The 21545-nt window shown below is 39.3% G+C and overlaps 2 protein-coding genes across 8 annotated transcripts; one reads left to right on the plus strand and one right to left on the minus strand.

The window, feature by feature from the left end:
- The first annotated feature begins 49 nt into the window (after positions 1 to 49).
- dhdh.2 (dihydrodiol dehydrogenase, tandem duplicate 2) lies at positions 50 to 3680 on the plus strand. The gene is made up of 7 exons (XM_085163681.1): positions 50 to 180; positions 856 to 967; positions 1115 to 1278; positions 1521 to 1776; positions 2365 to 2489; positions 2676 to 2826; positions 3008 to 3680. The coding sequence occupies exons 1-7, from the start codon at positions 91 to 93 to the stop codon at positions 3115 to 3117; spliced, it is 1008 nt and encodes a 335-aa protein (XP_085019807.1). The 5' UTR covers positions 50 to 90; the 3' UTR covers positions 3118 to 3680.
- Positions 3543 to 20052, minus strand: pkma (pyruvate kinase M1/2a). Of its 7 annotated transcripts, none has more exons than XM_085163603.1 (11): positions 19867 to 20052; positions 12761 to 12939; positions 12288 to 12379; positions 10470 to 10601; positions 10183 to 10369; positions 9807 to 10077; positions 9441 to 9591; positions 9142 to 9294; positions 7466 to 7632; positions 4907 to 5088; positions 3543 to 4798 (listed from the first exon to the last, which is right to left on the minus strand). In XM_085163603.1, exons 1-11 carry the CDS (start codon positions 19905 to 19907, stop codon positions 4692 to 4694), a joined length of 1662 nt encoding a protein of 553 aa, XP_085019729.1. In that variant the 5' UTR covers positions 19908 to 20052; the 3' UTR covers positions 3543 to 4691. The 7 variants fall into 7 exon arrangements, with proteins under 7 accessions (XP_085019729.1, XP_085019722.1, XP_085019739.1 ...); XM_085163596.1 differs by having other exon boundaries at positions 12761 to 12942; positions 19867 to 20051; XM_085163613.1 differs by lacking the exon at positions 19867 to 20052 and adding an exon at positions 18254 to 18383 and having other exon boundaries at positions 12761 to 12942.
- Between the last annotated feature and the right edge of the window lie 1493 nt (positions 20053 to 21545).

Consider the following 21545-nt stretch of genomic DNA (forward strand, 5'->3'; position numbering starts at 1 on the left):
GTGAAAGTCCACATTGCATGCTGTGTCGCCACTCTGAGGCCGAGAACAGACACTGCTGCTTTGAATCTGTCTCAGTCCGCCGTGTCCAATATGGCAACCAGGTGGGGAATCTGCAGCGCCGGGAAGATCAGTCATGACTTCACCGTGGCCCTGAAAACTCTTCCACCTGAAGACCATCAGGTATTTCTGTTAGCGAACTACTGCTCACAAATCTATCCGGTGATCAAACATAAACCTTCTCCTTATCACTCAGCGTGGTTTCCTGTAGCCGCTCAGTTTCTACTGATTAGAAGTGCTTTTGAAATCAGTTTCTTACAACATTCGATTGACGAAATGTTGTATATTTGCAGTTTGTGTCTTTAACAAAAGCCGATACAAGTGACTCCGGCGTGAACTTGCGAAAACTGCAAGTTACAGTTTGCAGTATGTTGACAATACGCGTTACATGTTTACCGTAAATAACGCAATAGATGGGCATTTCAAATTCTTGGCACTCCACAAATCAACAGGTATGGTACATAAATATCTATAAGTTTCCCTAAAACTTCCGTTTCATTTGCAACGAAGTTTACAAAGAAACAGCAACTTGAGACTGGCTTTTCCTGGTTTGTGAATACAAAATGGCCTTGAGAGTTAAAGATTCTGTGTGTGTGTGTGTCATATCACACTTAACTGACGACCTGGTGGTGGCACTGAGGGACCCTGTATACTAACAAAAGATAAAAATCTTACCTAATTGTTATATATCCAGAAGATTTATATAAACTGGAACGGGAAACAAGACAAGACTCAACAAGAAACTGCCTGCTTACTTAGTTATTGACAGGAGGAACTCATCTGTGACTGTATTTACAGGTTGTGGCTGTGGCAGCACGCAAGCTGGAGGATGCACAGGAATTTGCCAAAAAACACAGCATCTCCAAAGCGTATGGCAGTTATGAGGAGCTGGCCAGAGATCCTGACATTGGTCAGTTTCTGCCAAAAGTTTGCTGATTCAGTTTGCTTCGCTGATGATTTAAAGCTCCTGCTCTAGTTAGGACTTAGATGTTTGTTAGACTGCATAATCATTCTTGTTATGGTGCTCTCTCTGGTCGGCATCTTTATGTATTTGCAGATGTGGTGTACATCGGAGTAATCCACCCGTACCATCTGAACACTTGTTTGCTCTTTACAAATGCCAAGAAGAATGTGCTGTGTGAGAAGCCACTGGCTATGAACACCAAGGAGGTGCAGCAGATTCTGGCCTCAGCCAAAAAGAATGATGTCTTTCTCATGGAGGTACAAGTACAGAAAACCATGAAGAAAAAGGAAATTCTCTTCTTGGTGTTATTTTTCACCTTCACTATTAGTCATAGGTGTTTCTTTATTTCAATTTTGGTGCACGTCAAAGTGTCAAACCCTCATGTAAGTAAGAGAATGTAAAAACATTTAGTTTATTTTTAGATGATTCTATGTAATTTACTCAGAACGAAGTACGTATAATGTGAGTGTATGAAATATCTACTGTGTTTTTGTTCCAGGCTGTTTGGACCCGCTTTTTCCCAGTCTCAGTTGAGATCAGACGATTGCTGGCCCAGGGGGAGCTGGGCGAAGTGAAGATGGTCAGATCAGAGTTTGGTGTGCCATTGATGCATGTACCGAGAGCAGTGCAGAAGGAGCTAGGTGGAGGAGCATTACTAGACATTGGGATCTACTGCTTGCAGTTTGTATCCATGGTGTATAATGGAGAGAAGCCAGAGAGCATCCAAGCTAGTGGAGTAGTGCACGTGGAGACTGGTAATGACTTTTAAAGCCGTGTCACTTATTAACATGTAGTTTTGTACTTACACGATAATCCTGTTTATACTACTGTCCTGAGTCAAATGGCAATGGTGGAATAGCTGACTCATTCTTTTTTTTTCTGCTTGACATGCTCGCTTAAAAACTATGAAAAAACAATCTTTGTTGACATTTTAGTCGCTAAAATGTATTATTTTTGTGGTCCACAATAGAGCTGACAGTGACAAAGCTGTTTTCAGTTGCAGCTTGTCATGTGATAACATTATAGGGAACTGAAATCTGAAATAAGCTCAAGTTGTAAAGTTAATGTTCCACTTTAGTGACACCATGGCACCTGCTGAGTGTGAACTCAGATTTTTTTCTTTTACAGCATTCCTTTTTTAAGTCTTTATCTATTGTTGCCTTTATGAGGCACAATAAAGGTTGAACTGCAGCAGTTATTTATGGTCCAATATTTTCAGCCAACCATGTCTCCATATTCCTTCATCCTAATGTGTCTTTACCAAATGTACTTTCTTTGCTATTATAGTATATAATAACAAATATATAACAATATATTTAATATATATTATATTGTTATTATAGGAGTGGATGAGACCGTGGTCGCCATTCTGAAGTACTCCAAGAACAGAATGGCAGTGATTACCTGCTCCTCAGGTGTACAGCTGCCCAATGATGCCATTATTATGGGAACAAAGGGCACAGTTCGGGTAGGTCATCAAAGGTTAAATAAAATTTTATTAGTTTGAGCAAACCTTTTTTTTGTTAATCATTAAGGATATACATCATACATATCATTTCAAAGTCAACCAAGGTAATTTCTGAAGTAAATATCTATATATCTCTATCTATATATATTTTTTAATATTATTTATTTAAATTTATTTATTTTTTAGGTCCCTACTCCTATGTGGTGCCCCACATCATTAGTGGTGAATGAGAAGGAGACAGAGTACCCAGTTCCAGAACCCTATTTGCCTCTCAACTTCACCAATAGTACAGGAATGCGTTATGAAGCAGAAGAGGTTCGACAGTGTTTGCTCAAAGGTACTGAGACTTTTAGATTATTAGTCTGCATCCACACTAAGGAAAAAAAAAAAAAAAATCATTAATGGTCCAAATATTTTGGCAATTGCCTGACTTGTAATGCACAACTTTAACACAAGGTGGCATCAGAAACACTACTTAAAAACATAAGCAAGCCTAACATTATTTCTTCCCCTCCTAGGGCTGAAGGAAAGTACTGTCATGTCCCATGCAGACTCTCTCCTGCTGGCTGAATTGGAGGATGAGATCCGCAGGCAGGTGGGGGTGGTGTACAGCCAGGACTGCCAGTAAATGTTAAACACGTACCCATGCTGTGATTAACGGGTGCCAGATAATTTTCTTTTATTGGTTCAAAATTAACCTTTATTCCTACACCACTGCAAGGAACACATCAAGTTGTAAGGATAAAGACTATCCTTCAGCCAAACCCAGCCACTACAGAAGATGTTAAAAATATTGTCATTAATGGTCAAATATGGAAAAACAACACTTTGCCAACTGGACTTGTAAGTTCTTACATTCCTGGATACTGTTGCGTCTAGCAATACACTGTACCACTGTGAAACCTTTTGGTGATTAGAACACATTTAAATAAATTTTAATAAAGGAGTCAAGTCTGACAATGAATTTTTTTTTTTTCACCCGAATCCTTTACTTTGTGCACGGAAATTGAATATACTCACAAACAATGATTCAAACACATCACAACATTCAGATAGGTGCTCATCTCTTTTATTGATGGAACTCAAGTCTTGTTGGACAGCTCAGTACACCAGCTAAGCATTATAATACTCCTTTACATTTTGTTAGTTCTTACACTCTAGCATTACAATCAAAAGCATGTTACACACGTGGAGACAGTTACAGTGGGTCACCAACAGAGATAGAAAATCTGGGATCCTACCCATCACCACCTTTGACTTAGAGGGTCAGGGCTTCATATCTTTACATCAGTCCTATACTCAATCACACAAGTCATCTTTAGTGAACCACACGTTTTTCCATAGGTGCCAACTTTGATATCATCTAAATGCAAAGAAATTTAAAAGGCTTTGACACAACTAAACACACAAACACAGTAACTATCTTTGAATTAGACATCCAAAACTAGCTTTCTATAGACAGTCAAAATATAAGTAGTATTGGATGTCCCAAAACAAAAGTTCACCACTCACAAGAGTCAAGTATAATATTGAATGTAACAGTGGAGTAAATTAGGAGTGCAACACTTACATATACACTGTTGTACAGTGAAAGCTGGCAAATGAGGACACTTCATATAGACAGCACTAGAGCAGGATTTGTTTGGGTGGAGTGGTGGAGCCACCGTGCGAGGAGCCCAGAGAATGCCACTGCTTTGTTCAATTAACCAGCTGAGGAGTGTTTTTAGTATGCCCTTACAGACTCAAGGGGCTCTGGTAAGGTCAGCTGGCTCCACCACCAACCCCACCTAAACATGAGTCAGTACGCACATGCACACAGACCAGGAAGCAGTCACTCATAAAATTCAACTTTTAAAGTTATACAAGTGTTCTGAGTGAACAAATACAGCAGTTTCTGGTCAGGGTGTGTGAGGCCCTGAAGACTGGTTTGATTTAGGTAATTGAAAGGAATGGAACATAGGTAGAACTGTGCGAAAAACACACTCCACTCACACTCAAAACCTCGACCATGAGGGTTGTACCTTTTCAAAAATCCTTTGCATCATTTCCTAAATGCTAAGTTGTTGAATGGTAGAGCATGTGAGCCCCAGTGTCTGGATTCCAAAGGCTGTGAGCAGGAGTGAGATGTGGTGTTGGAACGCTATGAAAGATAGATGAAAGGGGAAAAAAATTAAAAGAAAACAGAGCTGCCCTCCTGGCTGTTCAGGCCACCAGAACTACACGCATGGTGTTGGTGTAACCAGAGCCCGGACGCCAGCCAGTCAACACGATGACAACGTCACCCTCTTTGAAGAAGCCTCTGGCCTTGCCTAAAAGAAAAGAAAAAATCATTATGAAACAATAAATGAAGCAGTGGTTATTTGATGTATTAAATTAGGTTTACAGTATACAGGGTATTAAAGGTAACAGCTGCTTACCCATTTCCATAGCAAAGTTGACACGCAGGTCTACATCCTCTGCCCACACATCGTTTGCGGGCTTGGTGTAGAGGACAGGGAAGATGCCGCGGTACAGGTGGGCCTGACGAGCCGTTTGAGCATTACGGGTCACAGCGAGGATCGGGGCACGGGGCCTGTACCTGGAGATCAGGTGGGCAGACCTGCACGGACACAGAGGAAACTAAACACTTCATCCATATTTCATTGATGTAAAGACTGCAGTAGTACAAGTTTACTGAAGAGATTCCAAAAAGGAAATGGATGGATTTTAATGCATACTGGAGCAGGTGAACCCATTACAACTGGCCAAAAAATTTGTATTGATTGGTCCAATCATAGCCCAAGTCTCAAAGTTAAAATGATCAAGTAAAGATAACCACATGTTCTTAGGCAAATAATTGCAATATGGTGTCTTTAATGAGCATGTTTAATTTTATATCTGTCCTGTTGTAGCTACCATCTTTTTGCTTCATTATGGAGTAACCTTAATTTAAGATTTCATCAGCAAAAAAAAAAAAAAAAAAAAAAAAAAAGGGAATTAAACAGTGTTTTATGTCAAGGTGCTCTGACAAACTAATGTTTATTTCTAGAGTGTATTGTTATCCCTGCTCTGTGCTACTGTACCAATTGATGTGTCCTATGATTAGCACATGGTACATCTGTGAACAGCGACTTTACCCAACTCGTCTTTTAACAGACAGCTAGAAGCTTCGCTCATCTCGGTCAAGGACACAGCCACAGTATTAAATCATTTTTCTTATCTAACAATAGACTGATCAACATATAAACTTTTATAAAGGACTTTGAACTTCTTTACAGCTTTATGGTATTCGGTGCCTTTTGATTGCAAGGCTGACTTCTTTTTGGAACACGATTTCACATTAGCAAATTCCTGAAATTTTTCCTATTATAAAGCCCTCCAGTCACGTTTCATTAATGGAACTCTTCCTTTATTTCTGATTCCAGTTGTTATACTTGATATCATTAGGGGTTCACATACTACTTCCAGCCTACTCTCAATGTTTCAGTGATCCATTTAACAAACAATCCCAATGTTTTGTAAAGTAGTAGTTAAAAAAGGTTGTGCAGAACAATGAGGTTTTAATTAGATTTTTTTTTCAAAAAGTGCAAAACATTTAACCAAGCAGACATATCCAAGCATTTAACTCATAATACTTAGTTTCTTACTTAGTGCTGAAAATCACTAACAACTTAATATATGCAAATCATCTCCATACTGATGGTTTCCTGAAAGAAGCAATTCAGTGCAATTAATAATCCACCACCCACACACAAGTGTTCTCAGATAGTCTGTCTCATTTCTACTTCTCAGTTTTTACAGTTTCCTGCTCCCAACAGGTATGAGAGGCAAGGGAAGCAACCAGAGTCTCTAACACTTCCATAGTGAGTGGTCAGAGTAGCCCAAAATAAGTGACAACACTTATGTTTTAGCATCAATATGCAGAGGTTTAAGGTCACTGTCAGTAGCCCAAGATGTCCACGGTTAAAGACCAAGTAATCCTCTAATACCAAAGACTGTTAAAGGATCACTTTGTTAAATGTGAACTTGGCGTTCTCTGAATAAACCAGCTGCTGTACAGCTAATAACGAGAAGAGAAAAATGCTGGCAATTTTTCAAAATCTGCATATTTACACAATAGTGTGTAAATAAGTTATGGTTTTAAAATAATATTTTTGTCACAAGTTTTCAAACATTTTGAGCCAATACAACAATCCAAACTAAAATTTCACATAAATGACAAGAGTCTAAAAGATGGGCACCTGGGCTAATGACATAACAGTCTCATTTTTTATAAAATTAGTTACTGTTATCACACATCACACACACATGTACATTAGGTGTTTGAGGAAGACTGAGGAGCTGGGTTAAATGGGCGGGCACACGTTTGGCGACACCTTACCTTCGGACCCGAATCATGTCACCTCTATTCTGCTTTTCCTTACCTTCCAGTCTTAGTGAGAACAATAACGGCACTAGCACAGCATTTGAAGGATGACTCAACAGCTCCAACAGCTACTGCTTCTGTAGGATCTCTGGTCAGCTGCGAGTGTCTCCTCAGCTCCACAAACAGCTTTCTGTGGAAGGTGGCTGCCTCGGCCTCTCGTGCTATCTGAACCCCGAAGGGAAGGGTTGGGGAGGGGTTACTCTCAATCACACACACTATATAATGAGGTACTCACACCAATGGGATTAACTGGCAAATGTGTAGCTAGACTCCTGGTTAAACAAGGATGGCCAATGAAGCTAATGAAGATGTTCACACACACAAATCAGTGAAGAAGAACATTGAGTAAGAGGGTTGGGGATATGTTGTCTTTTTTCTTTAGGGTCCCCACACGAGCATTTAACTGCTTCTATAGAACTTCTTAACATCCAACCATGAGTCTAGTTATGTTTGCCAGCTCTCCCAGTTGTTCCCTTGGAAAGTCCCTGCCTGGCCCTACGCTGCCTCTCAGACTCCTTAAATACAGTTATTAGTGACCTCCACCAACTGGCAGACCAGATAACCTGCCTACCTTCCAGAGCCTGTGAGCACAATGATCGCAGAGGCCAAGCTCTTAAAGGAGGCCTCCACGGCACCGATTGCAATGGCCTCAGCAGGGTCTTTGCAGTGCGGCGTGGAACGACGCAGGTCCTCAAACACCTGCCGATGGAACATGGCTGCCTCGGCTTCACGAGCAATCTGGCACAAGTGAGGGCAAGATGCATCGAAGAAAGGAGTTTTCAAACCAGGCAAACAGTTGTAAAGCAAGAATAAGTGACAAGAAAAAGGGAAAAAAATTAAGGAAGATGAAAAACAGAGGGACAATGTTAAAGGGACGCAAAAAAAAAAAGTTAGTGAAGGAGGTAAAAAAAGAAATGAAAGGCAATATAAGAATTTAGGTGTGCAGTAAGTGGGGAAAAAGGGGAATGTCAAGATTAAAATACAAAAACTTTTACATGATATTAAATATGACATACAGTGAACTGCATATTAATTTTAAATTAAATTATCTAAAACATTAAATCACAAATATGTCCTAAAGAAGCTACTGGGTTAAGAACAAATGACAAACAGTGAGTCAAAACAAACTGCACAAAAAGCTGAAGAAACAGTTAAGGGCAGCCAGGAGGAATAAAGAGGAACCATCCAGAAATAACTTTTAACAGAGGCTTAGAAGAGGTTAGTTTTATTTTCCTTTTCCTTAGTAAATAAGTGTTTTATTTAAATAAACAGAGGCTATTAAGAGGCTGTACTGTACATAAGATTCTAAAGCATTCCTTCCAACTTTACTGTAGGGGCAGCAAGTTCAAAACTAAGATCTGCAGGACTGCTGAGTCACTGCATCTCTACTGCAGAGTAGCTGTGAACAGTTGCAGTAAGCCAAAAAAGGGCATGAACAATGAACACAGCATTGAGTGCATACTTTAGAGCAAATTTCTATGGGGTCTTAGACTTCATCAAAGGTGCTTTACTTTTATTGTACTTCATTCAGACTGTCCCTAACTAAACAACAACAAATGTGGGTATACAGTGTGCAAATTTTAAGGAATCTCCACAGTCCCTTGTTAATCAGGTCATTGATTGACAATTTATTATTCTGAGTGTAGCATCATTTAAAAATGTTTTTTCTGTTCCCTTTTCCAGCAGCCACATTTTTTTTCCTCTTTCTGGAATACAAGTGATTTGCACTATGAATTATTTAACAGCTACCAAAGTTCCACAGATTTCCCTGAAATCATAGCAACTTTAGTAACTAGTAAACAATAGCAGTAACAGCCAATGTGTTAGATGAAGGGGTTCAGGCAACATGATTATGATTTGGAAATCATGCAATGTCAGAGTTATTTTAAATGCCAAACACAGACGGAATTATCACTGGGATTTTGTCAATTATCCCAACTGAGAATTTTAACATGGTTCTTTTGTATATTGATGATGTCTGCTGACATCTTAAAGTTTCAACAAGTGACAAAGTAAAAAGTTTATGCCAATGGGCATGAAAGTGAACAAAAAAAAAAAAAAAAAATTGAAAGGGGAAAAAAGGGAAAGAATGAAAGCATAACCACCCAGTAGCTATAATCTTTTCCAATTTATAATTGTAATTCATGCAATCAAATCACAAAATTATTACTTTAAATTACAGTTCTTTATGGCCTAATTTAAGATATTTTCCCCATCTTTTGATATTGTTATTATACATTGACTCACCATGTGCTGTGTGCGCACTGCCTCCAGAGGATAGTCTCCCTTGGCAGTCTCTCCACTGAGCATAATACAGTCGGCTCCATCCAGCACTGCGTTGGCTACATCACTGCCCTCAGCACGAGTGGGTCTAGGCTTCTTGATCATGCTCTCCAACATCTGAATAATTTAGGAAAATAAAACCAGTCTGGTTAAAATTTACGTAGCTGAACACATTTAGGCCGACAGGATGATTAGTACACCGAGTACTCAGCAAACTAGATGTGCTAGGAGGAAATGCAACATTTTCTTTACTGTTGTCTGACCTGAGTGGCACAGGTGATTGGCTTGCCAGCTTTGTTGCAGCGACCGATCATCATTTTCTGGGCAAGGAAGACCTTTTCTGTGGGGATCTCAATACCCAGGTCACCTCGGGCAACCATGATACCGTCGCTGGCCTCCATGATCTCATCAAATCTGCAAAACAGAAAAATTCCAGCTTATCAAATTCATCAAGTGCAACCATTTATTATGATATATTGTCAGGACTATGGCATAAACATACACTCATAAAGACCACTTTAAAGCCCTTTTAAAAAAAAAAAAAGGTTTCAGCTTAATCTTTATTTCTCCTCTACAATACACCATCATTTAAATAAAAGATGTTGATATAGCAAGCCATTTCCACACACCTGCGTACACCTTCATGGTTCTCAAGCTTGCTGATGATCTTAATGTTTTTGCCCTTCTCTCCTAGCACTGCGCGGACAGCATGCACATCATCCGCTTTGCGAATGAAAGAGGCAAAGACCATGTCGACTCCCTGCTGCACACCAAACTGCAGGTCTTGGATGTCCTTATCAGAAACAGCTGGCAGGTCTACAGCAGCACCGGGGAGGTTCACTCCCTTCTTACTTCCCAAGGTGCCACCATTCTCGATCTCACAACTGAGGAAATCAGGGCCTTTGGAGGTGAAAAATAAACATAAGTATTTTCTAAGTATTATAATAGATCAGAAGAAGAGACTTTGAGGCTGGCGTCATTTATCATGGCCTGGCTTTTACTCACCAATCTCCTTGACTTGCAGGGATATGAGTCCATCGTCAATGTAGACCTTGCTGCCAACTTCGACAACATTGGTGATGTTCTTGTAATCAAGCCAGAGAATGTCCTCACTGCAGTTCTCCTGGTAAGCATCATCTAAGGTAATCTTGATCATGTTGCCTTTCACCAGCTCCACCTCAGCAGTACCACTCTGTCAAATCATTAACACAATCATCACATAAGTTATTGTTCTTTCTGGTTGGGTTTTATTCTACTGAAGCTTTGTAAAGAACAAGTGGAGCTAAACTCACTCCCTTAATGAGGCCAGTCCTGATCTCTGGGCCCTTGGTGTCCAGAGCAATGCCAATAGGCCTGTACTGGATGCTGCCAGGCTCAAAGCTCTCACATGCCTCACGAACGTTCTTGATTGTTTGCGCATGATACTGTAAAGAAAGGAAGAAGTCAATATGTTAATATATTTCCAGTAAATACTCTTCACCAGATGTCAACCCCAACTATTTCTTTCAGTCAAAACTGTGCCTAACAAACTCTCTCTATTCCATCTTGCACTGCAAACATGTTAAAGAGTAATACTATTTTATGCATTTATTCTCAGATAAAGGTTTTACAAAGCAGACATAAAAGTAATGCCAGGCAATTAACAGATAAAAATACAACTGACTATAAACTGGGTCATAATTATACGTTATCATCATGGGGTTAGAATAGAGAACAGAATAGCCCTTTATTGTCATTGTACACATACAACAAAATTTTGGGAGCTCCACTGTGGTGGAATAAAATATAAATAGTAGGCAGCATGAATAAATAGCAAACAGGAGAAATGTATACTACCAAGTTGCAAAGTGCTTGGAAGTAGTTGGAACAAAAACAAAAGAAACTTATTTTTAAATGAGTGGCCTGAGGGATGGGGGTTACTCAATCCATGGCTCAGATTAGTAAGGTGGGTGGGCAGGAGTGGGGTGTGTGTTGGTTGGGGAAGGGGGGGGATGTTTACAGTCCAAATGGCTCAGAGGAAGAAGCCGTCTGTGAGTCTGGAAGTGTGGGAACTGATTGACCTGACACGCCGTCAGAGGGCAGTGGGTCAAACAGATGGTGGGCGGGGTGCACCGTCTTCCTGTCTCGTTTTCCTGAGACAGGAGTTCATGAAGCACGGGCTGACATGGACTTGCATTTGGCTATAAAGCTATCACAGTTAATAACTGGATGGGTCACATGCCACTGTGTGCGTCCTTGAACACAGGTTACACTTGATTATGACAGACACCTTCTGATACTGTGCCATGTATAATAAGTTTGAGTGTAGCGTTTCTCAAAAGGAAATTCCTCAGTCAAGTAGTTGATGAAAAGTAGTACACCAATAATGAAACTAAATCCTAGCACAAGCAGGAGTGCAAACAGACTAAAATACATTGTTATATCTTAAAGGAAGATAAAGAATATAGGTGCACTTTTTTCCCCCAGAAATCTTGCTACTTCTCAATGCTGGCCAACATTTGCTACAGTGCTGTGGGAAATGCTATAAGAAAATTAAACACAGCCAGCTTTGCACCTTAGTGCATGCTAATTAACTAGCAGTGTCTTGTTTGTTGTTTTATAAACAGGTACTGCCTTCCCACGGCTTATGCTGCCTACCTGGGTAACCGGAGCTTTCAATAATAACTTAAGTGGCAGGTAATCACATTGGCTGACTTTCAAAGTTACAGCACAACCACTATGAGAAAACCATTATGGTTTTGCCAGCTGGAAAAAACCCCAAAACAAAGCCAGGTGTTGCTGCTTGCTTTTCTAGCACTGCAAAACAGCAAAGCTTTGATTTAGTTTTCCATTTTCAAATCTACAGTTACATTGATTCTTTGTGAAACAGCTAAATCTACTCAGTCCAAGAATATATTAAAGTCAAGTATGTTAAAAAAAAAATTCAAAGAAAATTATTAATGATTTCTACACTGAATTTTCAGAATCTGCAACACCTTTAAAAACAAAAAACAAACAAACTATATTTGAAGAAACCATCAGCTCAGATAAAATTAGATTTAACTGTCTGAAATGTAAACTGCCATTGCCCAAGACATTTACATAGCGGGCCGACTTGTAGGAAGACCCACCTCATGTGTGCCATGGGAGAAGTTTAAGCGAGCAATGTTCATTCCAGACTTGATCATCTCCTTCAGCATGTCCACAGATCGAGAGGCTGGCCCTGCACAGAGTTATTGAAAATTCTAACATTTAGGATTTTGATACCGTTTACTAGCAGGGAGGTACAAGTCATTGTGTACAAACTAGTCCAAAATGTAAAATTCCAAACAGATATTATTTTGTTAAAAGACACGGTACTGTATGAAGACTCAATGGTATGAACGGAAAACTTAACTAAACGTTGCAACGTTTGCACCACAAAGCCAAAAACTAAATCTCCAGAAATGCAGTGTCTTAGCTTGTAAGCTTCCCCATACAACAGCGGCTTTAAAAACAGAAGTTCTCTTTTAAATGTACAAAGAGCTTCGTTCCACATCTATTATTGTGTGAGTACAAGTTAAACAAAAAAACAACAACAACAAAAAAGGTAGGTTGGACCAACCAATGGTGCAGATAATTCCGGTGTTGCGTGCAGTGATGGGCTCTGAGTCGATATCCAGCAGGCACATGTGTTCCAGGAAAGTGTCGGCCGTAGCAGCATAGAGCTGCTGTGTCTGGATGAAGGCCGAGCCCATATCTCCTTTTAACTGAGGCATGGTGATTCCTGGTGCAACTGGAGAACTCCTAAACAGGAAAGAGAGAAAAAATAAATAAAGCATCATCCACATACCTGCATTTGTGTTGTAAAACAGGATAGCTATTAGGCTAGTTTATATCATAGAGTAACAGTAAGACTGTTAACAGTCTAAGCCCTTTTTGTATACCTTTGTATTAGACTGCGCAAGTCCAACAAAATGTGTGATATATACAAGTCATGGCTCAGTTTGTCATAAGGGGAAAAACTGAACCATGGTAGTGCTAAGAGTCACGAACTCCAAATGTTGTCAGTTCCAAAAGGTAAAAGACACACACACACAAAGACTATTTAACATTAGGCTTATGAAATCTAAATATTGCATTTCTTTTTTAACACTGGGTTATTGTGAGCACAGAATTTGCACAAGACTATCTTGAATTTGAGGATATGAATGTTTCACGCTTCAATAATTAAGGAAAATAACTCCAACCCCTTTGGAATAGCTTAAAGACTAGCAGGAAATATATTAATGTTGATCTGTAGCGCTAGAGTACATGCTAAGGCTTATACTGGTTCACTATGCCATTTTCATATTCTATACTGAGAACAGAGTAGTACAGCCCATTGAGCTGCTAGACCACCCACCCTTCTTGCTGAGTCACCGATGCTAACAGTCACATCTCTCAACTAGAAGGTTGGAATTTCTGTACTTTCAACAGGAAACCATCACTCTTTTCTAGTTGTAAAACACAAGGCTGTATAGAACAGAGATTACCCAAAATCCTGTGCAGTGGCAAGTGACTCAATATAGTCAGTTGCACACAGGGAACTTTTATGTGTGGCTGGGACACTCCCTTCCTTTCAGCCTACGAATCAAGAGTTATGAGAGGTACTGTATCAATGAGCATTGTAGCACGCTTAATCCAACAAGGTAGGCATGTCTCAGCAGGGTGTAACATTACTTATCTATATTGATTATGAGTGCAGCTTCTTTTAGGGCTCTGGTTGCTGTGGTTACACAACTAAAACAAATATTTAATTTATTAGGCTGGTTTTACAGACAGTAAAATTAATCAGATTGGATTAACTTCACTTCTAAGTAGATTTGAGGGGTTTATTTTATGTATTTTTTTTTTTAATCAAAGCAACAGGCTGACAAGTCACTAAAAGCCACTTAAAGTGTTTCACCTTTAGTACCAGTCTTAATTTCCTACCAATATACACAGAACAGGATACAAAGGCTGATGCAGAAAAAAAAAAAAAAAAAAAAAATCTGGAAAACAGACAATTTTTAGGTGCTGCAGCTTCAACTGAAGCCAAAGGCATCTTTGTGGTAAATTCTCAGTGGAAGATTTACTGCAGACACGTGGTAGTGGTCTGACTTTCTCTACTCATAACATCCTAAATGCAAATGCATCATGGTGGGGGATTCCAGACAGAACCTCACTGCCAGCAGCCTGCTAACTGGTGATGTAACATTTCCATCAATGAAGCAGACTAATGTTGTACGTGAGCTCAGTCACACTACTGCAGCACACTCAACCCCTCAGTGGGCTGAACCACAGGGAAAAATCTCAGAGGGGGCAAAAGGAGCCTGTAATCATGCTAGCTACTGCAGCATGCTGTTTTTAATTGATTTCCTGGTGTGACCCAAAAAGCAATAAAACGACTTTAACAATATGGATTAAATAGTACAATAGCACATGTTGAACAAACACACCCGATGACAATCAGACAATCAAAACATCTGAGAAAAATGCAACATCTAGATGCAATGCCATCATTGTCACTCTTTTCTACAGTCTAATTTAAATGTTACATCTTTAACGTTAAACCTTTTCAGTTTTGCAATGTTGATGGACTGTATTGAACTTTAAAGACATTTAGAAGGAAATGTGGAAATGAAGTTTTATGCAACTTCCTACAGAAGATATTTGTTAGACGACTACAAATATGTCCAAAACCAACTCCCCTAAAAAAAAAAAAAAAAAAAAAAAAGGAAAATTCTGTATTTATACAACAGATAGAGAGAATTCACTTGAAAAGAAATGCATTTAAAAAAAAAAAAAAAAAAAAAAAAAAAAAAATTTAGAACTGTGACAGAAACGTCAAGCTGGGCAGGGCCATAGGTCTCTCTGCACCATACAGCCAGTCTTGGTGCTACACGTGGGCACACATGTAAAGCCTTCTATATTTACTAGGCTGTTCCTTGCATCTCTGGAAAGCTACTGTGTTAAAAAGCTTTCCACAGACAGATATACTGACCCTTGCCAAAGTGCTCAAAAGCCCTGTTGCTGTAGTTCCCACTACATAATGTGTCTCCAGGACACACAAACAGCCATAGTTGGCAAAAAATAAAAAAAAAATACATAGCTGTATTTAAGAGTAGGAATAGTAATAAAACCACAGGCTTGCTTCTAGTGACAGAATTGCTAGCTTACCCTTGCTTGTTGAGGTTGGGGATTTCAAATGTGCATCAACCCAAAATGTGCTGAATGTCTCATCATTACTGTCATAAAATAGGGATCTGATAAGATTTTCTTCTGCAAATACACAGAATTATCTGCCTGTGTCTTTTGCAGTTCAGCAAAAATGTCCTCTCACACTCTCATACTGCCTGTATCCTCAAGTGAAGTGTTATTTTTGGACCAGAAGGAATGAGACTGGCCAAAGAACACACATTGTTCCAGCTTGTATGCTCCTTGTTGTTATAGAGAAACACAATGGCTACATAAAGAGGCATCTCTGAACCCCGGATACCTAGTGGACAGTAGTCACAGACCAGCAGCAGCTACAGCAACCCTGACACAGATGCAGGACCAACTAAGAGCAGAGTGCTGATAATCATTTTGTAAGACATATACTTTTGTAACATATTCTCTCACCACCTTATCACGTCTTTCTAAACCATTTCTTATCCAACTTATCTATGAAAACAGCTGTGCAATCATAAGCAGTTACAGTAGCATTCCTGCCAGGGTGACATGATATTTTGTATGACCTGCTAAGCATGTGATGTAACACTGGGCTAATCCAAGGTGGCTCTTGAATGGTTTCAATCCTCCACACTCTCTCAACCAAGGCACCATTTGCAGGTTACACTACATACCCCCAGTAGATCTTCCTGTTCCTCTTGGGGACATAGCATGTTAACACAAATGACCTCCATAGCCACCCCAGTGTGCTTGAGCTTCCAATTCCAGTGCACAAACTTCTCCTTGCTACAGCAGGACTGAGTGTGGCAGCAACGTGCGTGCATGTGTGCAACATTCCCAGGAGCTCAAGAATAAATCCATTCAATGAGGATAAAGGATATGAAGAGCACCCACAGTGACTAGACAGTCACCACGATCTAATACAACCGGCATACATGAGACTTCTGTGATGGTACAGGAGTATTCCAACACTAGTGTTGCTACCGCTCTAGGGTAGCCCCGAGTCTAAAAATGGATTTTTGGCTAATAATAACACAACATGGCAAGTCAAGTGGCAGAAAGCTAATCCTCAGAATACATGATGGTTGTTAGAATCTACAGATTATTACAAACTTTATTTAGGGTAGTGTGTACCTTTAGAGTGACCATTTTGTCAGGTGGTGGCAGAGGAATACTCATAATGGTGGAGTTGGCTCCATGCGGCATTAGCAAACATACATCTACAGTAGAGAGACCAACAGCTGTTTGGTCCAGATTAATACACTGACCACCAGCTTTGCTAAAGCTAAACTTTCTTATCAAAACAGCAGGTCAAGGACAGTAGTTCCTACTAGAGGAAATTGTAGTTTTATTCATTAACTGCAGCAGCAGGTGGCATCCGCAACTCACATCGGTCGTGGTAAACAGATAGGTGCCGTTTACAATGATTTCAAAAGCAGAAAATTACTGATATTAGTGATGACCCAGATGTTTGTCACACAGAACCTTCTGTTGAGGTATTTGTTGATTTAAAAAAGTCTGAAGTTTAAGTTCACAGGCTCAATTTAACTTGGGTTACTCTGCCTTTATGTGAGAAAATAGTTACAACAGTGCCTCTAGAGTTCTGTGCTTTCAGTCTAGATTTAAGTGGCAAAGACACTCAAGGTTCTCTTGTGGAGTTAATCACTTCAACAGAACTCAGTCAGTTGCCTGACAATCTGATTTGGTTGGGCTCTTGTAAATGAGACTTCATTCTGTAAACAGCGCATTTGCCCAGGAAGGTCATATCAATGACAATTATTGTGTTATACAAATAACTGCATTTCAGAAAATAAAGCATATGCAGGAGGTGTATTTCACAATTATTAAGGATATCAAACTGCAGTTTAAAAATTCAGCTAAAAGACTTCTTTTTGTGGAAAAAAAAAAAAAAAGAAGTGTTCACATACCTGGCAGGGTGAGACCTGCCTTCATTCCTATGTATCTAGTGTCAATAAGGCCTTCCACCACTGCGGAAAATTACAGTAGTCAAACAAAACCCATATTTCAAACTAGATCTACAGGACGGCCATGCCATACACAACATCCAACGTGGCCGGCATTTACTTAAGAGAGAAAAGACTGATGAATTAAAGGATGAAGATGCGCGTCGTGATGAATTTAGCTTAGCAGTAACGGGCACACGGAGGAAAAGGAGAACACATACCACGCAATTCTTTAATTAAGCATCATTACACCTACAATGAAATTAACTCGATTTTTTTCTCATTATTTAAAAGCTACATCAGCTATAAAGCAGCAGTGTTTTATAGAAATGCAGATCAAGTTATAGTAAAGACAACGCGCTAAAGGTCACGTTCTCGTCCTGCGTCACATTTTCCTGAGCTAGACGCATCACGGAGATTGACCAATGGGAAGCCGAAAAGACGACGGGGCCACACCCACGTCAAGAGGCAACAGGAAGCGATTCTTCAATGTTTCACGCGAATGAAATAAAATGTTGCTGGTATTCATACATTTACTGGGTTGGCTACAAAAACAATACTGCTACTTTTTGAGAGTTTGTAATATAAGCAGCTGCTCAATTTACACATACATTCCCTCGGCTTATCCGTTTATTAAAAGCACTGCCACAAGGCTGTTAAAAGCATTCTAAGTCCGCATATGAGGGGTTTAAAATGGCTGATCTAAGATGACTGTATTCATCTAGCTGTATTAACACTGTTACATTTTTGAGGCTTTAAAATAGTAATCAATTAAAATACCGGTAAATGAGAAAGACAGGAAACCACATGTCGGTGAGCAAAACGCAGAGTTGCTCAGTAATCTTACCAGAGTGTAAAACATAGCTACTGAAAATAAAAGTCTTACAGTTTTTAAAAGCTGTGACACGTCCGATGGATCGACAGACAATGCAGCTGAACCCCCTGTTGAGGATACCCACCTTTAGTAGCTGCTGAACCGGTTGAACCGATGTGACTGGCGTATCACTGAGCTCAGCTCAAGGTGATCTCTTTAGAACCTCAAGCTATGGCACTACTTTCTAGGGATGCTACGATATCCATCCGAGAGAACATGTAAAAAGGGAAAGGGGGTCTTTAGAGTCTTATATCAACCGCTGCGGCCATTATAGCATCAAGAACACGAAAAAGAAAGATTTATTTCACTTTTATATCGGGTTTACGCCTGTTGAAAGCCAGGAAGTGGTAAATAAAAAACAGCGCGGAAGGATAGAGAGATGCGTATGGTAGTGATTGGGGCGCGTGAGGACCTGGACATGTGACTATGTGTGGCTTTCCCAAATAAAAGTGAGGAAGATGAAAAATGCAGTAGTTTGCTTAACATCGGTATTCAGTCTCCGTTTACAGGCCCCGTAGTATTTAAATGAATTAAATATTCCTTGTTGTCTTTTGGCTTTATTAGTGCCTGGACGTGCTAACCATCTGCTGCTTAGTGTAACATGGGAAGCATCATTAGACGTGCTGTATACGGTAACCGACTTGTGTGCTGTCATAATATATTTTTATGTTAAACTTAGTTGATGAAAGACGGTTAATAGAAAGAAAGAAAAAAGAGACCCAAATGCTTTTTAGTGACCCTGCTGTATTTTTTAAGTTCCCAATCAGTCAGCAGTAGACAGAAAAATCTAACGTGGGCCTCGGAAATTCTTTATAGACTCTTACTCCATCTAGCGATAAAAAAAAAATGATACAGCAGTCTGGTTATGGTCAGTTATATAAGTATGTGCATTTTGTTACTTAATATTTAATATTGTCAAAATACGTTCTCTTAAAATATAAGCATTAATTTCGGTTATTTGTTATGTTATGTAAATATTATTTGCGCCTTATTTAAATTATTATTATTATTATTATTATTTTATTTTATTTTTTTTTAAACTTTAAATCATATTCGCAATTTATAAATACAAACTATAGCAGGCATCCCCAAACAGTGGCGTGTCCCCCACGGTTGAAGCAGGTGGGGTAATGATGACCAAGGTAAATATATGACATAAAATTAAAATAACATTTTTAGAGAAATAAGGAAAGAAAATAATAACATTCAAATTGGATTGATTTTTAATTGGTAAAAGTTGATAGAATGTGTTAGGCATAAACTGCTTCTGAAGTTGTGAATGTCAGAAAACTTTTGAAAGCCACTGGACTACATTAAAAACCTTCCTGTGTTAGAGAGAAAGAGAGAATGTAAACTTTTTTCTTTTTTTGGGGGGGGGGGGGTATACATTTACATTTTACCACTTGGCAATAAATACACATAACACGGATTTGTGCCTTGCATACAGTACATAACTATGAAAAAAAATGCTTGCCACAGCGATTAATTATCTGGTTGCCGAAAGTAAATCTTTGACACAGGCACAAATACATTTTAACTGCAGTGAACAAAATGTTTAAGCTTTGCAACAAAACCTGCAGATAATCCTAAACATGTAGTTTACAAAAACAATAAAACACAGATGCTATTTTTTTGCACTGCTACAAAAGCCTGCACTTCCCACTGCAGGAGTACCCCCTTTTCCCATGTTTAACTCACCTGTTAACAGTTGTGGTAGCACTGCTACTCCCACTGCCCATGTTGCTGTCCCTCTGATTGCTGGCTTCCTTTACTTGGATCCCATCTACTCCACCGTCCAAGGCCAGTTGACACACCTTTCCAGGTGAGGAACAGACCTGCTGTTCAGTCTCTTTGTTCACTGCCCAAGCTCTTGGCTGTCAGTCATCATTAATTGCTGCTAAAGCCTGTGCCATGTTGTACAGTAAGACAGTATGAGAATATGCTCAGATAAGTCTCAGAGATGAGCAGATAGAACACCTTAATGCTGCTAATACTGCTCTAGTAAAACTGCCTCCACCAGTGCTACCAAAATAAAACAGAATGTGAAGTACTTGGAACCACGGATAAAAATCAATTGCTTTAAAATATTGAGCTCAGTTACAAAATGAAAAAAACAACAGGTTTTACATTATGTTATCACAAACACATATCTATATATACATGTATGGAAGTGAATGCATACATATATCCATCACCAAAACATGGTATTGTGTCTTTTTTCTCCTAACCCCAAATAGAATAGTGATGGTGTGGTCGCAGTTTTAGCAATCTGATTATGCTGAAAATGGAGTAAAGATAATGATCTAGACTAAAGACAGAGTTTTCAAAGTGTGGCCTATTGCCCAGTGTTAGCTGTTGGTAACCTGGTAACCTTTTGTGCAGGCAACTAGGTTGACAAGCTTGACAAACTTCTGTTCATTTCCTTCGTCCACTTTACATTGCACTGTGATATAGCTGTTTAGAATAAGATCAGACGGATGAATTTTGACTCCTATGTACTAGTCATCATAGCAGACTAAACGCTAATGAAGAAAAATATAGCTGCTGTCTGGAAAATGGCTGCTCAGTAAGGGTTGTTGTAAGGAAAGCTTGTTTTGCAAAAACCAACAGAAACCTCCACCCTAAACTGAAATATTAGAAAAATGTACAAACAGACAAAGGGTTCGTGTGTGCAGTTTTCTTTTGTAGACTTTAATCAAAAGCGATTCCCTTAATTTGGCAACCTCTTGTCTAAATAAGTCTGCATATGTAATTTAGAATATTTAGATTGACTTCTTAGCTTTACAAATAAAGTACCAAAAAGTCAAAACTCTGTAAGTTGATGAAATCACTGTGAATGACGTTAAAACCCATATTTATAGTGTTTCATTGGAGTCAGTGACCTTTAGTTTGCATTATTGTGGGACAAATAAATGTCTTATTTTCTTCTTCTGGCAGCTGGTTCCTTTAGAGGTCGCCACAGCAGATCAAGATTCAAGTTTATTGTCATTTCACATGGTATTTACAGAAATGCACAGGTTGAAACAAAATATTGTTTTTTCACCAGCCTCTACAGTGCAATAATCAGGAAAGAATAACAATACACTAATAAAAAACCTAAAATGAGGATAAATAACAATCAAAAAGCAGCTTTCCAAAACACTCAGCAAACTCGGGTGTAAACAATCACACTCTTTCAGCAGAGTCATCTGTGCATCTGCCTTTATCTTATCCAATACCTAGCAATTGGGTGGGTAAGGGGCTGTCCCAAGCATGTCTGTCCAGACTACAGCCTCACAACAGGCAAGTGGATGGACACCTGTCCATTAATCTTCCCATTCTTCAGGTCAGTTCTTAAATAGATACCTGGAGATAAAGAGGGTAAAGACTGATTAGCT

Source organism: Neolamprologus multifasciatus, chromosome 1 (assembly GCF_963576455.1).
Source record: "Neolamprologus multifasciatus chromosome 1, fNeoMul1.2, whole genome shotgun sequence".
Lineage (NCBI taxonomy): Eukaryota > Metazoa > Chordata > Actinopteri > Cichliformes > Cichlidae > Neolamprologus > Neolamprologus multifasciatus.